The sequence below is a fragment of the Colias eurytheme genome, chromosome 14 (genome assembly GCF_061535395.1).
Source record: "Colias eurytheme isolate Ceu_HAF_F1 chromosome 14, ilColEury1 Martin Lab GWU primary, whole genome shotgun sequence".
In the NCBI taxonomy this organism is placed as follows: Eukaryota; Metazoa; Arthropoda; class Insecta; order Lepidoptera; family Pieridae; genus Colias; species Colias eurytheme.
In genome coordinates this window covers 3,963,449-3,981,174 of record NC_142993.1, presented here as the reverse complement: position 1 = coordinate 3,981,174, position 17,726 = coordinate 3,963,449, and the positions used below count along the sequence as shown (strand labels likewise).

The 17,726-nt window shown below is 32.8% G+C and overlaps 1 protein-coding gene across 1 annotated transcript; it reads right to left on the bottom strand.

Annotated features, from left to right (window-relative positions):
- Positions 1-12,440: 12,440 nt before the first annotated feature.
- On the bottom strand, positions 12,441-17,395 carry Mms19 (MMS19 nucleotide excision repair protein). The gene is made up of 7 exons (XM_090109447.1): positions 17,122-17,395; positions 16,169-16,552; positions 15,659-16,008; positions 13,976-15,433; positions 13,547-13,813; positions 13,172-13,339; positions 12,441-12,899 (listed from the first exon to the last, which is right to left on the bottom strand). Exons 1-7 carry the CDS (start codon positions 17,207-17,209, stop codon positions 12,696-12,698), a joined length of 2,919 nt encoding a protein of 972 aa, XP_089965573.1. The 5' UTR covers positions 17,210-17,395; the 3' UTR covers positions 12,441-12,695.
- Positions 17,396-17,726: the final 331 nt, after the last annotated feature.

Genomic DNA, 17,726 nt, shown 5'->3' with positions numbered 1-17,726 from the left:
TTAATACACCCTCATACAGTGTGGTCGTCTTACTTCGGTTGAATAACCAGGGAAGTGCAAGGGACGATTGCTATATATCTAATTAATTATAAACAATTTATAACGAATTGTGAGATGACAGTCTGAATCGATATTTTTGTTTAACTGGTCAATTCGGATGGTAGCAAATTTTCAGTCATATCTTCAAATCGGAAATAAAGATTTTTAACAATATTGTTTTAATTCTTCTAGGTATCCAATTAGATATCGATATCTGGCTCTAATTACACACACAAGAATAGAGATATTAATCGAATATTGGCTCTACAAACACATTACTATTAATAGCTGTGTTTTACCTGAAAATAAAACACATATTAAATACTTACCTATATTTGAAGCTTACTTCATTGAGAAGGCACCTAGCTTTTTCCGCCTATTTTTCCCTCTCTTTCCGTTGTATATATGCTATCTCTCTCGCACACCTCTCCACCAGGTGGCGGGGCGCACGATAATGTCGGGCGCTGGATGTTTTTCATTGAGTCGAAATCCACAACAGGTGGACGTTAAGTGTAAGCTTCAAATATAGGTAAGTATTTAATATGTGTTTTATTTTCAGGTAAAACACAGCTATTAAACACTTGACCGTAATTTGAAGCTTACTTCATTGAGACCTGCTTGTTACCCACCTGGTGTACAATATATGGACGCCAATGTGAATTTGAATACATAAGTAATTACTTATTTCTTTATTTGAAAGAGTAAGGTGTGCAGATAGTATACCTACCAATAAATCACACAAATTTTTATATTATATAATATATTAACAATCCCAGATGAAAAGTTAATCAAATAAGAACCAAAAAGTTAATCATAATGATTAAAAGTATTAGAACTTATGAGATTGGTTCAAGCGTACCTTAGTTAACCTTTTGGGCTTGAAAAGTTAAAGTTACTACAATTTTCACTATCTTTAGCGTAAATCTGCGAAAGCGCCAGTAACGACTTTCAATTACGCATTTAGATGTTACTTACAAAATGAAGCAACAGCTGATCCCGACGAGGCAAAAATACCTCAAACTCAAACCTTTATTTATTCAATTAGAACTCTGTAGAAGCACAATTGAATCATCTTAACATAAAATTACCACCTGTCTCAACTCACACAGTTTTAACCCAACCTGCTACAAGCGGACAAGAAGAGAACTTGGTCCTTACTTTTGGGGTCAGAAATAAATTTAAAAGGTCACCCCTTGAATAAGGCAATAAAATATCAAAACAGGTAAACGGTTTTAATTATAATACAGATTTTTAACATCCAACCAAACCGTGCGGTATCTATTAATGTTTAGAGCCAACGCCACCAATCATAATCTAAACATGGCTAGTACTTTCAGTACAATGCATGAATTATTTGTTTAAAACTGATAGGTCATAAACTCTGTACTGGAAACAAATATTATATACTGAACTTAAGAGACTAAAATGATAAGGAGCTTATCTGTGTCCCAAAACTGCAATTACTACAGCCAAGTACGTTACTTTTAATCAATTCGGTTTTAAGATATAATTATGATTTACATCAGAACTTATATACCGAAAGCCTCGGGACTACATAACGTGACTTATCTTCTTATACTTATATAAAAATGAATCGCAAAATGTGTTGGTAAGCGCATAACTCGAGAACGGCTGAACCGATTTCGATAATTCTTTTTATATTCCTTGAAGTACGAGGATGGTTTTTATGTAGAGAAAACGTAAGTACCACGAGCGAAGCCGGGGCGGACCGCTAGTTTATAATAATAGTGTTTGTGCACAACACTAGGCAGTCAACAGCTATATGAACGTCAGATAGGAAAAGAGCCAAATTTATCCAGTCAGTAACAAAGGATTTTAACTATAGTTACTTTATTCTAATTCAACCAACTACTACTAGCTACTCCGTATGTCTTTTGGATAGACGGAGGCAAATAGGATTTTTATTCCAACTATATCATTTGATATTTTGAAAATGTACTCCACATTTTCATACCGTCAGAGTCATTTTGCAGATTATAGTGGTGCAGCACTGAACACTGTCTATTAGGTGGCTGATGCTGCTGACCGGGCCTTCAGTTCCGCTTTCCAGAATACCTTCACCCTTCTAGGCGTTACTACTACTGAAATAGCGGTACTCTATCGTGTCGTTCAGGTCTCTAACTGACTAGGATTTCTCATATTATCGTAACAACCCTTGCTCGTTCTAACGAGGATAAATTATCGCCAAGGAATTCTGCTGCAGGATAATGGCAAGAGAGATTATAAGCTTAACTATGCATTATTATGTTAAGGAATATGGTGGGTTTTGAATACTATCGTCGTCTGAAAGTATCTCCTTTCGATTAACTGCATTAAGGATGCAGATCTGATCCCATCTTTGTTCCGTAGGAATGCTACGACAGTCTAAACGTTACACTGAACAAAGAAAATTGCCCTGAATATAGTCGGTTGTTCCAACATCCGTAATATGGCTAGCCTAAGGTTAGTAATCCCTTGATTGTAACTGCTACCAATGGAGGCATTGCTCTTGTGTTGTCCACAGTTGTGCGAGTGCAAAAATGAAGAACTGAGCTCGTGGGGTGCTATGTCGAACGAATCTGTGTTAAGATTATGACAGTATAGGACAGTTAGCTGTGGATGCGAAGACAGGACATTACTTTATTCATCCGTAAACACGCGAGGCAGCCACGGACAGCGATATAGCAAGAACTAAACTAGCAAAGTTTAGTTCGCTTACCAGACTTTGTCATGTTTTAAATGCAGTATATCCTCTGAATAGCATTGCATTTATGACTATTGATAAACTTAATTCACCCGTAAACACGAGAAGCAGGCACGGATAGCGATGTAGCAAGAACTAAACCAGCAAAGTTTAGTTCGCTTACCAGACTTATATTTTAAAAGCCGTATAGCCTGTACTTGTACTTGTCATTTATTGCCCCCCCCCCCCTCAAAGCAAAGAAATGAGAAGTCATTTGGCAGAGCTTTCTCGTTAAGGGTAGGGGTTCCAAGTAATATCTAATAATAAGAGGCTTTTGTTTGGAAAGATTGACTTTCCGTTATTTATCCTCTATCCTATGTAACTCAACAGTCAGTATTCTCAGCATTCGTTGAGTACTTAAACGTTTTACGTTAATAGTTGTATATAACTTTATTATACAATATAATAATCCTGGTGGGATGGCAAAAAACTTGTCTAACAAACGATTATCCTAATCCCTCAGCGATTTATTGTTTGAGCCCCGAAGAAAAATCTCATGGGTGCAATAATGAGGTCAAATGGGTTGAAAAACGAGTCAAATAAATTGCCTACAAGACCGGGCAACTAAAAAAGGCCTATGAGAGGTCAACTATACGTAATCATCGTCATTTGTTACATTCAATCGCTTTGCGATTAAAAAATCTCTTCCGATGTTTGTATATGAAAATTGGTCGGCTAGTGCCATTTAATTACGATACCAAACATACCGTTGACACAAGGCTTGGTGACAATCCTCGAAACCACCGCCACAAATCATCTGCGAGATGATATTTGATCCGACTCGCCTTCCTTTGTTGTGATTAGGCTTTGCATTGGTAAATACAATTTGTTCAATTCCAATTTCCATAATTGGTAAACCAATGGTGGTTTCCTGATTCCTGAAGCGTAAACTTTTAGGATACGAAGTATCAATTTCATGCGCCCATTATTTGACGTATCTAACCTTTATTGTATTTATTAGGTCATTTACTATACTGCCCACTGTGAAGTAGATTTCAAAACCTTTTTCTACCTACCTTAGAAGAGTGAAGATCCGATACGGTCATATCCAAAACTTCTTTCGTGGGTCCTCGTTGACAAAGCAAATATCTATGATCATTTTAATGATCAATCCTTTGTATATTTGCACCAATCGCCATTAAAGCCCCGCGAGGGCTGATATATATTTGCACCATTTCCCCGTGGGGACGGTTGTTATCAAAGCCCCTCGAAGGCTGATATATATTTGCACCATGTCTCCGTGAGGTACTGTTGTAATCAAAGCCCCGCGAGGGCTGATATATATTTGCACCATTTCTCCATGAGGGACGGTTGTAATCAAAGCCCCGCGAGGGCTGATATATATTCGCACCATCTTTTCCGTGAGGGACGATTGTAATCAAAGCCCCGCGAGGGCCGATATATATTTGCACCATTTCCCTGCGAGCGACAGCTGCGCGAGGGATGTTTGTAACTAGAAATAAGTAGGGCCTGCCAAAAAATGCTTAAGAGACACCCTGCGAGGGTGAATTTGACCTGGCTAACCCCTGCGAGGAGTAGTGGCCACATTTATGTATTCTGCTTCGAGCAAGAATACACCTTAGTGCTAATATAAAAATAGCAGTAAATAATCATTTAAATAATATAGCAATTAACAAGGTCCTTTAACTTATTTTCCAATGTTAGCGACATTTAATAATTTCATAATTCAAATCAATTCACTAAATTTTAAAATGAACTTCGATTCATATTTATTTTTGTTCATGCAATCGATGTAACATTTAGTTGCTTTATATCCGTTAACATTCCTTACGAACGCAACCATACCGTCGTAGGACGTTATATTTAATTGCACAAAATAATCTCCACTCACCCGCAATTTTTTACTTTTTGTCAAGGTGTACAAGTTTATAATATTATTCTAAAACGTTAGAAGTGAATTGTAAATCCTTTGAAATAAGTGTATCTAAATCTAATTTATATTAAGATATCTCGATAATTATTATACGATAACCCTTTCAACACAAATTCAGTAAACCAAAGAATTTAATTGTAAAATTTTTGGTACTTACTCGTTTTAACAAAAAAGTTGCATCATTTGAACATAGGAAACGTAATTTTCAATCAAATTAGCCGTGTCTAATATGTCTATTTTCACATAAAAACGGATCAGAATAATACTCATAAAAGGACACGTATAGACTACGGATAGTTTTGAATGTGTGGAACATTCATGGTACGTATCTACTATACATGAGCGAATTCCATCATTATTCAGTTGAGCGGTAACTTCCGTACGATTTATAAAATAATATCATAACGTGTTCTGACATGTCGTGACTTCTTGGAGCTGACTCATCTCGTTCGATAATTTTTAGTAATAAACTATGATAGGAATTCCGAACCGTTCCTAGCGATAACGACAATGTAATAAAGTCGTAGCAATGGATTGTATGCCTGAGCTTTGAGTTGGCTCATATCCATACTAAGTATTAATTGTAATTTTTCCACGAAAAATTCACTTGTACCCTTGCAATAAAAACACATTATTAAAAATGAAATAAAATATTAAAAATATCTATATACAAGAGAGGGTATTTGATATATCTAGTAATATCAAATAATCACAAAAGTAATATTAACGATTCGAGTAAAGCCGAACGGTAACACCGTTAAAATAGCTTTACTCACAGTATTAAAAATTCAAATATTAATTAGTACATATTGCATAATGAAATATTTCAAAAGAAAAGTTACCATTTCAAGTAAAATGTAACGGTTGTATCGTTAATTTTAAATATCTTTATTCATGCTATTAAGTATTTAAGCATATTGAAAAATAAACTATTGCTGAAGGATTCATTAAAAACCTCAGCATTTTAAATAAAGTCCAACGATTATAACGTTGACTTTAAAGATTTTTACTCATTTTTAAGTAAAATATTATTAGAATAGATGTAAAAATAACTCACTGTACCGATCCGACGGGATACACTTTTTAACACTTTTTGCACTTGCTTTAAGCAATACTTAATACTTAATAGCACCAAGGTTGTAGTCTTGTAGACAACCTTCTCGCGGCGGAAGCTAGACGCCAATGAAAAACATCCAGCGCCCGACATTATCGTGCGCCCCGCCACCTGGTGGAGAGGTGTGCGAGAGAGATAGCATATATACAACGGAAAGAGAGGGAAAAATAGGCGGAAAAAGCTAGGTGCCTTCTCAATGAAGTAAGCTTCAAATTACGGTCAAGTGTTTAATTCAGTATTATTTCCGCATACGATACAAATGATAGACTCGCCTAATTACCGCTAATGAGCATCTGATCTCACAGTTATATGTATAGATAGCATGTATAGGAAACACCCCCGGGACATTGGATGGTACGCCGCATAACGGAGGTAATTAAGGCCAATTAGAGCTGGCAACACTGCGAATAACGTCAAATAATATGTCATTTATGCGAACGAAATAAAAATGTGAATGGTAAAATTTCTTTTTCTATAACCAAAAATATAAACATCATTAGGTATAGATTTATTTTAGTAGAATCCACAATGTACATTCATACCTACCTATAATGTTTGTTGATGTAGCTATTACATAAGTTTTTATGTTTTACTTATGAAACTTTGCGATTTGTGCTGAACAATGAATTATGTAACATCTTTAAATCTTCCACACTTCTTGCAAAATCATTTCATTTCATTTCAAACGTAGGTAATTACTAAAGTATCTATTTATATTTCGTGCTGTAATATTTTACCAGACTACTCCAATAACTGTAGGTACCTTAATAAATCAGTGATAGAAAACGTAAGCTTGCCAATAAGTACCTAATAATAATTTTCAAAATTGCAATGTCTAAAATAACGATTATTAGTACTTATAAGTTGGATCGGTAAAATTTGCTTAATAATAGATAGTTTTCTTAAATTTATTTACCAACCTATCGGACAGCAAGAAAGTAATTTCCCGTGCGTTTAGAGCTCGATTCGTAAGATTTGTATTCAGAAGCACATAGCAAGTCAGTTCGGAAATGGGTCCCTAGACGACTAATGCGACAGTATTACGGACCTTTTCAAGGATTAGCAAGACTAATCCAGTCCAGTAATTCAATTAAAATTTTGCATAATAACGTCCTGTTTATTTAATATCATAAAACATAGCATCTGGATTATTTTGTTTGAGAACGTTAAGCTCAGCTAAAAGGATGTAAGATGCATGTTAAATAAAATTTAGTTTTTTCTCAGGAGTCTAATAAAAAAATGTGTGCGTGTACACACGTAAGAAGTGAAACTTCTTTATGACCCTATTTTTCAAAAAATAATTTAGGTACTTGTACTTTACAGAAATACGTCAATCACGTGTGGTAGGGATAAAAACAAGATGGCGCGTAACGGAAAAATGTCACGCGTAACGAAAAAATGTTACACTAAATTTTTTTCCAACCCCGTTAAAGAAGTTTCACTTCAAAAAAGGATACAGGCTGATCTTGTTCATAGGTAAATATATCAGTGAAAAAGATGTTATACGCATCAGATTCGTTAGTACCACACAAGGGGACGCGGAAATTCACTTTTTAAAATCGCCCCGAGTGACGTAGGCTTCCTCTTTTTGTTTTTATTCCAGATCAACTAACAATTACGGCAGATTGCAGCAGGGGTGATCGTCTGATCTAAAAATACGCCTTATTCTACTATTTTAAATCTATACTAATATTATAAAGCTGAAGAGTTTGTTTGTTTGTTTGAACGCGCTAATCTCGGGAACTACTGGTCCGATTTGAAAAATTCTTTCGGTGTTAGATAGCTCATTTATCGAGGAAGGCTATCACGCTACGACCAACAGGAGAGGAGCCACGGGGGTGAAACCGCGCGGAGCGGCTAGTACTTATATAAAATGAAAGTGAACCAATAAGGTAAAGAACACAGCTACGTACGTATATTTCAATACAATTGATTGAGAACTGTAACAAGTTGCCGACTCTACTGAATAATACATTGACCAAGATCGAAAGAACTGGCAATAAAGAATTGGAAGCACTTTTATAGTCTGTAACGCATTAAAACCCTATCCTTAGACCCTTCATTAACATTTAAAGTGCGGCAAACGTTGGAACGCGATAAGAGATTATGCAAATTCAAATCAAATTGTTAGTGGCCAAGGATTTTCACAACTAATCCTTAGAGTGGGTTCCAAATGCATATCTTTAAGCTTCTTTTCAACCCTCATGAATTATATTTACATTTGTAATGATATGAAGTTTAAGTAAGAGAAATAGGGCTCATGTCTTGTTGTCCATAATGTAAATTCAAATTCAAATTTCATTTATTTACAAGAATGTAGTTACAAAAAAGGTGTTATTACAATGTTAACGCGCTAATACATTCTACCCACTTTCTGGGTGTGCAAATATTTAAATGGAAATAAGTTAAATTACACTACACCAACACTACACAAATTCTTCGCGTCACTAATCACTATTGTTAAACGTCACTAATTCTTCCTTGTCACAGATTCCGCAATGTAATAAGTTCTTGAATCTCATAAAATTGTTTCTCCATTAACCATTTCGTCAGTTTCTTCTTAAATATATTTACTGGGAGATCCTTAAAGTTATCTGGTATTTTATTATATATTGTAATAGTCATAAATATCACACTATTTTTTGCTTGATTTATTCTACATGTTGGAAAGTGCAGTTTATTTTGATACCTCGTTAACATATGCGAATTTACTTCTCCTTTCTTTTTAAAATATTCTGGGTGGTATTTAACAAATAAACATACTTCTCTTATATATTATATGCAGGTCAGTGTAAGGATACGTAATTTACCGAACATTGGTTTGCAACTGTCCCTTTGATGTAATCCGCACAGGGCTCGGATACATTTCTTTTGTGCCACAAATACTTTCCGCACCTCGCAAGACTGTCCCCAAAGAATTATTCCGTAAGATAGTATCGACGATATATATGCATGGTAGGCATTTATTGCAGCATTCATAGATACAGTATCTCTTAGGCGACGTAATACGTAAACGAAACGATTTATCCTATCACAAATATATTCAATATGACTGTCCCATTTTAGACCTTCGTCTACCAGAACACCTAAGAATTTATGGTGTTTTACCTGTTCGATTACTTGATCATTACATTTTATATCTAGATTAATTTTGGTGCAATTCTTTGTATAATATTGAATTATTTTTGTTTTTACTAAGTTTATTTTCAGATTATTATTTTGTAACCATTTTACTATATTATGTAATGCTGTATTTATATCTCTCTCATATGTATTTTTATCCGTGCATTTAACAATAAGGGTAGTGTCGTCTGCGAATAAAACTGTTTTGTGTTTCACTGATCTCGGTAAATCGTTAATATATAAGAGGAATAAAAATGGGCCGAGCACACTTCCTTGTGGTACACCTGATTTATTAACTTTTTTCTCTGACCTATATGAATTTCGTGTTTGATTTATCATTTTATGAATCTCCACATACTGATATCTATCATTTAAGTAACCTGCTACCCATTCTTTAGCAATTCCTCTTATCCCATATTTCTCCAACTTAAACAAGAGTAATTGATGGTCCACAAAATCAAATGCTTTGCTCATATCTAAGAATATGGTGGCTGCTGGTTTTTTTTCAATAAAGGCTTGAATAATTTCTTTCATCATGTCGAAGCATGCTAAAGAAGTAGAACTATTTTTTCTAAATCCAAACTGTTCCCGACATAATATCTTGTTTTTATCAACATAATTTTGAAATCTTTCTAAAATTACCTTTTCAAATATCTTAGATAAAACTGGAATTAGTGCTATCGGTCTGTAGTTTTTAATATCTTTTGGATCATCTTTTTTATATAACGGTTGTATAACTGATGTTTTTAGAACATTAGGAAAAGTTCCTTGCTCCATAGATAAATTGACAAGAAAGGATAACGGTTTGCAAATATGTACACTGGAAGCCTTTAATATTTTTTACCCGACTACGGCAAAGCAAAAGGAGGGTTATGATTTTGACAGGCTATGTATGTATGTATGTATGTATATATGTATGTATGTATGTATGTATGTATGTATGTATGTATGTATGTATGTTCATCTGTTCCCTCGTAGCTTCTAAACTACTTATCAGAATTCGACAAATGACATATCATTAGAAGCGTCTTAATTGTCCGCTGGTTATAGGCTATATGGGGTTTCACTAAATCTAATGTGGCGCCCTCTAGCGGACAAAACATACAGAGTAAAAAAATAAAGTTAAGATAAATATGCCGTGTTTGGTATCATTTGAAAGCTTTTTACTTGCACATTTTGAATATATATATATTACTAGCATTTGCTTGTGACTTTACCTGTATTCATGGGCTGATTGCATATAATTCACATCTTTTCGTTCATAGCTTCTTTATTAGTTCATCAATTTAACTTTTGTTTTATACTTTTTCAGCGTCGTTTTTTGTCGTAGTTGGGTTTTAGTTGTTTTACTTTTATCTTGTGTACTTATACCGTCTGTTCCTACGGAATTCGTGTTATTTAGGGATTTTATTACTTTTAGAATTTCGTCACTGCTTGTTGGTGTCAAGAATATAGTATTACATTTTTCCGTAGTCAATGTCGTTTTTATTTGAGTTGCATCATATTTAAAATTCGTTTGATTTGTTATGTTAATAAAAAAGTTATTAAATTGTTCACATATATCATTCATTGAGTTGTATACATTATTATTGACTACAATCTCTTCTATTTCTTTTTCGTCATTAATATTATTAGATAGATATCATGTGTCATAAAGCCTTATTTTTATTTTTTGATAATTTAATAATTTTTTCACATTGAATTTGCTTTGACTTAAGAATGCACCTTTTTAGAATATTTTTGTATTTTATATAATAACCCCAACTATTTATAAATGTTTTCCTGTAATATATACTTTTTAAATATAGTAGTCGCTTTCGTATACAACATTTCTTCAATCCTTTGGTTATCCAATTAATGTAAGGTTTTCCTGTGTTTCTCTTAATCCTAATAAATGGGAAACAGAGATTGTAAAACAGTTGGAATAATTCATAAAAAGTATTAAAGCATTCATTTAAGTTATTGAATTCATGTATTTCAGAGAAACTCAATGATGCCATGCACTCACAAAATTTACGTATATTCTGCTTACTGTAATCTCTTTTTGTTTCAAACCAGGACACATTTAATTTGGGCTTAGTCATATTTACTTTTAATATCTGTGCAGTTTCGTGGTCTGATAAACCAAGATGAAGTACTTCTGCGGTTACGCCTCTTTTTATATTTGTCGCTATTTGATCTATGCATGAATTTTTCCTGGTAGGTGTTTTTATTAAACATTCAATATTATAGTTCTGAAGTAAAGTATTGAGTTCATCTGAAAACTTAGTTTTTTTAATAATATCAATATTCCAATCACCGCATATTATTATTTTTTTATTTTTAGTTGCAATTTTTTGCAGTGTAAGTTGAAGTTTTTCAATAAAAATATCTATACTTTGACTTGGAATTCTATAAACACAAATTATCACTGTATTTAAATGTTTTAACTCTATACCACAACACTCAAAGAATAAATTACAACCGAGATCCTTTATAAAGTCTAGATTAGTACATGAAATGTCCTCTTTGACCAGAATGCATGTTCCACCTCTTTTTTGTTTGCGAGAAAACGATGATATCAACTTATATCCTGGTAATTTGAGTAGCTGTTCATTTCCTTTTCTAATAAATGTTTCTCATAAGCATATAATGTCAATAATGTGGGACTTACTTAATTGAGATATTGCCAAGTACAGTGCCACAAACTTATCTGACCCGGTGGCAAAAACTGGAACTACGTGCCGCCATTTTGAAATGTCACATTTTCACAGACTTTTCACGGAATATTTTGTTTATATAAAAGAAAGCGACATCAGTGACACTGTCACCGGGTCAGATAAGTTTGTGGCACTATACAGCTCTTCTGACTTATTTATGGCTCCGGCTATGTTTTGATGTAATATTGTCAAATAACTGGATTTAGGGACGAAAAAAAATTGGATTCGATGAAAAGTTTTTATTGTTCGGTAATATATTACTATTTGATGTATCCTCACTGTTCAGTTTTAAAGTGTTTTCATTTATTGTATTTTTAAAATAATATGGAATTGTACCTTTTTTTACTTGATTTGATTTAAGTATTTCCATTGTTTTTAAACAAACTGCATTTTTTTGACGAAGAAAGCCTTTCTAAGATCTTTTTTGTATTTAAAAATGTATTCGAGTATTCGATGCTGTCAATTTCTATGTTTATTTTATTTATTAAATTTTCAATATAATTAATTCTTGAATTATAATATTTGTAATCTTCGTCAATATCAATATATGAACAATTTTTAAAGCCTCTTAAAAATAGCTTTATTTGTGCGTTTAATAATTTTTCATTTAGGTAACGGTTATATCTAACATTTAGAATAAATACTTTGTTATTTTTTAATTTACCCATTAAGTCTAGTAAACCTGAAATAAGTTGATATGGATTTTTGTCGTTGGAACCTAAGCCCAATATTAATATGTAGTTTGATTTTAAAACATTTGTCTAACGAGTAACCCTTCTTAGACCCAATAAAATAAAATAAAGCTTTAAAACATAAATACTTTATTCAAGAACAACAATTGCAAATAAATACAGCAATATTTCACTAACAATTCATACCTATAATATACGCAGTGATCTGATTTTATCAGAAAGTCCAAAAATATGTAAAACAGAAGAACATAATACATACATAGGTATATGCATATTACATTTTTGATTACTACATAATAATGTGCTGTAAGATCGTTTTTCATTTCATTCATACAGAACGTAATCCTAATTTAATTTCACTTTATTGAAAGAAAATGTTAATTTATTTTTTCTATTCTGTTTTTTCTTCACCCGGAGCGCCAATAAGATACCACCTTGTTCGCGCGCGAACCGCCATATTGCGCACAAGTCGCTTTTTATCGTCAAGAGATGGCGCCAAATCAAACAATATTTCCGTTTTATATGGCAACAACAATGCCGTTTTATAGGTATTTGCTATTTCGTAGAGACACTGTAGACTCTTTATTCGTACATCCTGTTGAAAAAAATATAAAAATTAGTTAACACAAGATGTAAAAAATAAAAATAATGAATTATTATAAAACTGAAGAGTTTGTTCACGCTAATTTCAGGAACTACCGGTCCGATTTGAAAAATTCTTTCGGTGTTAGATAGCCCATTTATCGATGAAGGCTCTAGGCTATATATCATCACGCTAAGACCAATAGGAGGGAGCAATTTGGGTAAAACCGTGGGGCACAGCTAGTAAACTATACAGTATGAAACTTCAATTGTAAAAAACCTTACCATAGATTTCATATAACCAGACAACTTCACAAGTCGCGGCAGAATCGTTTGTAGACTCTGTGCTACAATGAGATTTGTTGCTTCCACAAAGTAAATTAGTACATCTATCATAACTATAAGCAGATCTTTATTATCATAGTCCAAACCATCTACCACCAATGGTATGACCTAAAAAAATAATTTAATTATTTGACTTTTTGTCCAGAATTTACTTTGAATAGGGTTTCAGTTTTCATAGCTAACATAAAATGTATTTTTTATTAAAAAGCTATTAATTTGCCAGATGTTAAGATAATTAAAAATAAATACATGTATGTAGCAGACTTTTAATCTTTTTTATATAAGTATGGCTTACTAATAGACAAACTCGCTTACCTTAGCAACCTCATTTTTAAGAACTGTTTTAGGCGCTTTTTCTAGTACATAAGCCCAACTTAATAAATATGCCTCTTTAGTAACTTCATCAAAGGGCCCCAATTTATCAGATAATGTAGCAAAAGACTGGAACATTCTCTGTTTATAGAGTATACTATTTCGACAGTGTAGTCTGGCATTCAGACTGTCTGGGTAGTCAGACATAATAAGTTTTATTGCCTCTGAACCTTGCTTACAGCAATCTGGGTTTGAAATGGTAAGTAGTATCTGCAAATTAAATGATTAAAATTATAAAATAAGCAATCAAATTTATTAGTCTTGTATTAATTGCAACAAAATATAAAATTTACTACGAGATGAGACTTTTGAGGTAATTGAAGTTGCTATTGATTTCAAATTATTCTAGTAATGTAAACATTTTTAACATACCTTTTGTAACCAAAACATGAATGTATCACTCCCTCTCAAAATTAAAGCCTTTGTGATCCATGCAAATAATTGTATCAATGGTGAACATAAATTCTGATTGTCCTTACTGCATGATGATAAATAATTCTTCAATAACTCATATAACAATTCAAATTTCTGTCCATAGTCTGCCTTATTTAAAAAGTGTGCAACCAAACAACATGCTTTAGTCCTTACAAACTCTTTGTCACTATTTAAAGCCGTTGATAGAGATAAGGTCATTATATCGTCAAATATAGCATTACTAACACTCTTATGAAGAGGTCGGTACAAACACTCCAATAAAGGAAAATATATGTCATTGCTTTTACATTTCTCAACTATTCCCGAACTATGCTTCTGTAAAATTGCCATCTGTTTCTCTGCAGGTAAGCTACACATTGTATTTGAAATTAGCATATATCCATGTTCCAAAGAGTCTTTAGCTGCTGTATTAATTTCCTTTAATAACCAATTTAGAATGGAATCTATTAAACCATGATCACTTTCTATTTGTGTTACTTTTTCATGTGTATACAAACTTGTGTTTGAAATTGAACCACTCAAGGCCTTTACAACATTAAAAGAATTTTCCTCACTCACAGTTATAGTTTGAAGCATCTCTTCAATTATTACTTTGGTGAAATCATCTATACTTGCCAAGTTTGACAGTAAATTTAAGCGCTTTTGCTGCATAATCTTGTCATCACCAATATTTTCCATACTACATTTTCCTTTCACAACTAAATCCATTATAAGCTCAGGGAATTTTCTGGCAATTGCATGAACAGTTTCAACGGTAACAATAAGAACTTCATCATCTTCAGAATGCTGTACAATATGTATTAATATTTCTACAAACGGCAACACTAGATCTGCTTTCAAGGCTTCAATAGCTCTTATTAAAGTTTTAAATCCTGCTATTTGATGTTCCTTTTCTGGTTCACTAACAGCTGTGAGACAAAGCGTTGGTATTTCGTCAATTTGTTTTTCAATATTATTTAAAACATCCCATTTCTTTGCCAAATCATACATGTCACCCAAAAACTCTAGGCTAGATATCTGAAGTTTCAGTGATGTTTTGAAACCATAATATGCAACTATAGCAGGAATCATAGACTGTGTTATGATTATACAAGCCTCTTTGGAGCTATTTGCGGTTGTTAACAAAATTCTTGAAGCCTGAACAAATTGCGACACTGTATTTGAATCGGCTAGAGATGTTTGCATTGATATAAGTATCCCTTTGACAAAATTTTCAAATGATTGATCAGTGTTAGCCGAAGTTGCTAAATTAGCTACTAGTGCAGATAAAGCCTCATGTGCTACAAGTTTCAGCTCTTCATCAGTCTTTTGAAATATTTCTCTCTGTATTGATGACCACAATGCTTTTACAAATGGACTATAAGTTGAAGGTTTAAATGTTTTACAGCTCTCAGCCTGAAAAATATACAATCAGTTTTAATAACATAAAAAATATGATTATCTTATTAACAATATTATGTAAAAAATTTTTTGAAACAAATAAGAGAATTTTTTTAAAGGAATCTTTAGTCAATACTTGATAAAAAATAGATTCAAAACTTGAAGATTTTAACAAGATAAATACAGCCATAAAAATTGTACACTACATAAAGCCGTAAAAAATATACATTAAAAACTAACCAGCAATCGCAACGAATCCAACTTTGCAATCCGCAAATTCGAGTCTAACTTTTCTATTAACAACACCAGGCACTGTTCACCAAACTCTTGAACAGCGCAAAGACAAGGGCATAGAGCTTTAGCAAGATCATCTCTTGATACAGCAGCTGGGTCATCAGGCGATGGATGGAAGTCAATTGGATAATAACATGATATCACTTCAAACATCTCATCCACTAAATGGCCAAGGGGAATGTTTGCTAGGAATTTTGGCAAAAAACTGAAGAGGAACAATAAGTTTCTTGGATCCCTCTCGCCGTCCATTGCTGAAATAATGCCGTAGACAAAATCTGGGCCTAATTGTTTTAAACCTGAAATGGTAATTAAATGATAATATATTAAAAGAGTATATGTAGCATTCAAAGAAAATATTTGTTAATTTATTATTGCTTTAATTAATGTTAACTTTTACTGATAAACAACTTTATCAAATTTTTAAAAAAGGTGCAGATAAAATTATCTTTTACTTACATTCAACATCTTTTTCTAACAATGTGTGAATCGTCATATAAATATTCTGTCTGTCTTGTCGCAGTTGTGATTGACATGCAACTTCTCTGAACAACACAGTAAAATATTCAGCACAGAGTCCTAAATTATAGTTCTTCATTTCAATTAGAACCAAATATCCTTCTAATACCGCCGGTATTACTCTGTGGTTATCTTTCAACCGGTCTATGTAAAACTTTGATATAAAATTGATTTGAACTTCCGACAAATAGTCTCTGGGCAGTTCTTTCAATATTTTTGTAAAAAATCTCATACCCTTTTCTCTGTTAGCTGCATCTTTGTTTGTTAAAACTCCACCCATATTTTCCACTATTTTTGTTATATCAAGGTAGCCAGATACTATATCTATAACAAACAGAGTTTATAATTTATGCTAGTTCAAAAGTTATTGCATACTGTAGTTGATATGACATTAACTATTTAAAAACTAAGCACATTCCTCTGCTATTAGACATGAGATTTTAAACAGTTTTAAACAATACTATAAATAAATTAAATGTAACATATAAATTGATAAAATAATTCTAACTGAATTGCATTTGTGCTAAGGTTATCAAAATTAATATCTAATGTATTTGCCCACTTATATACAAACAGACATGGTTTAGTGAGACTTGAAGGTTGATTATCATGTTCTATGTATTCCAATGAGGAAGATGAAGATATTATCAGTTACAGAGGATAATACATTCAGTCACTGCCTCGGTTAGAAAGATAACTATGGCAATAAGATCGAAAGAAGTAATCTCAGATATATCTATAGGGTATGAAGCAAACAAAATAGGGTTTGCTTCATCCTACTAACAGTGGTAAATTAGTGCCTAAGTGTAGGGACTATGGGTTATGGACGTTACTCACTTAACTAGGTCGCACTTAACCAAGTTTCACTCTAATAGCTATTTCGAATAAATTACCTGTAATGATGCTATGCGTTTCATTAAATATATCACTTTGATTAATTATTTCTTCAGCCAAATCGGGCTTGAACCAAATTGGTTCCATTTTTTTTGATTCAATTATTCCCGTGATTTTCAAGTCTTTATTCAATTATTCAACGCAGTTTTAGGGTAACAATCTTTTATATCAATAATGAACATTAGTATTTTAAGTTTTATTTATGTGTTTACACGCAGATTTAATTTGGATTTTGAAAGGAATAGGTATGTTGTTTTTTCTTGGTTATGTGAATGTCATGTGACATTTGACAAAGACATGACCCCAAATATTGACAATTAAAATATGGTTATCAATGCGTTCATTTATAAATGTTAAGCTGTTAATATTTTTGGTGTCAGTAAATATTTTTAAAGTGAAACTTTTATTACATCGTCTCAAACTTTTTGGTCTGGTACGCGGCTGTCTGTAAGAAAATATGACCTTGAATAACGCCTGTATGTTTTTTTATCCCTTTCACACCCAATTGCCAAGTTAGGTGTGAAAGGGATAAAAAACATACAGGCGTCATTCAAGGTCATATTTTCTTGTTACAAGTTAATGTTCATACTGAAATCTCCAGTGT

Bases quoted from the DNA above. Each gene is read 5' to 3' on its own strand.
- Mms19 (XM_090109447.1), bottom strand. From the start codon at position 17,209: ATGGAACCAATTTGGTTCAAGCCCGATTTGGCTGAAGAAATAATTAAT. The intron at 16,009-16,168 runs GTAAGTAAAAGA...TTACCATTTCAG, and splicing joins GTTAGAAAAAGATGTTGAAT to GTTTAAAACAATTAGGCCCA. The intron at 15,434-15,658 runs GTTAGTTTTTAA...TATATTTTTCAG, and splicing joins TGGATTCGTTGCGATTGCTG to GCTGAGAGCTGTAAAACATT.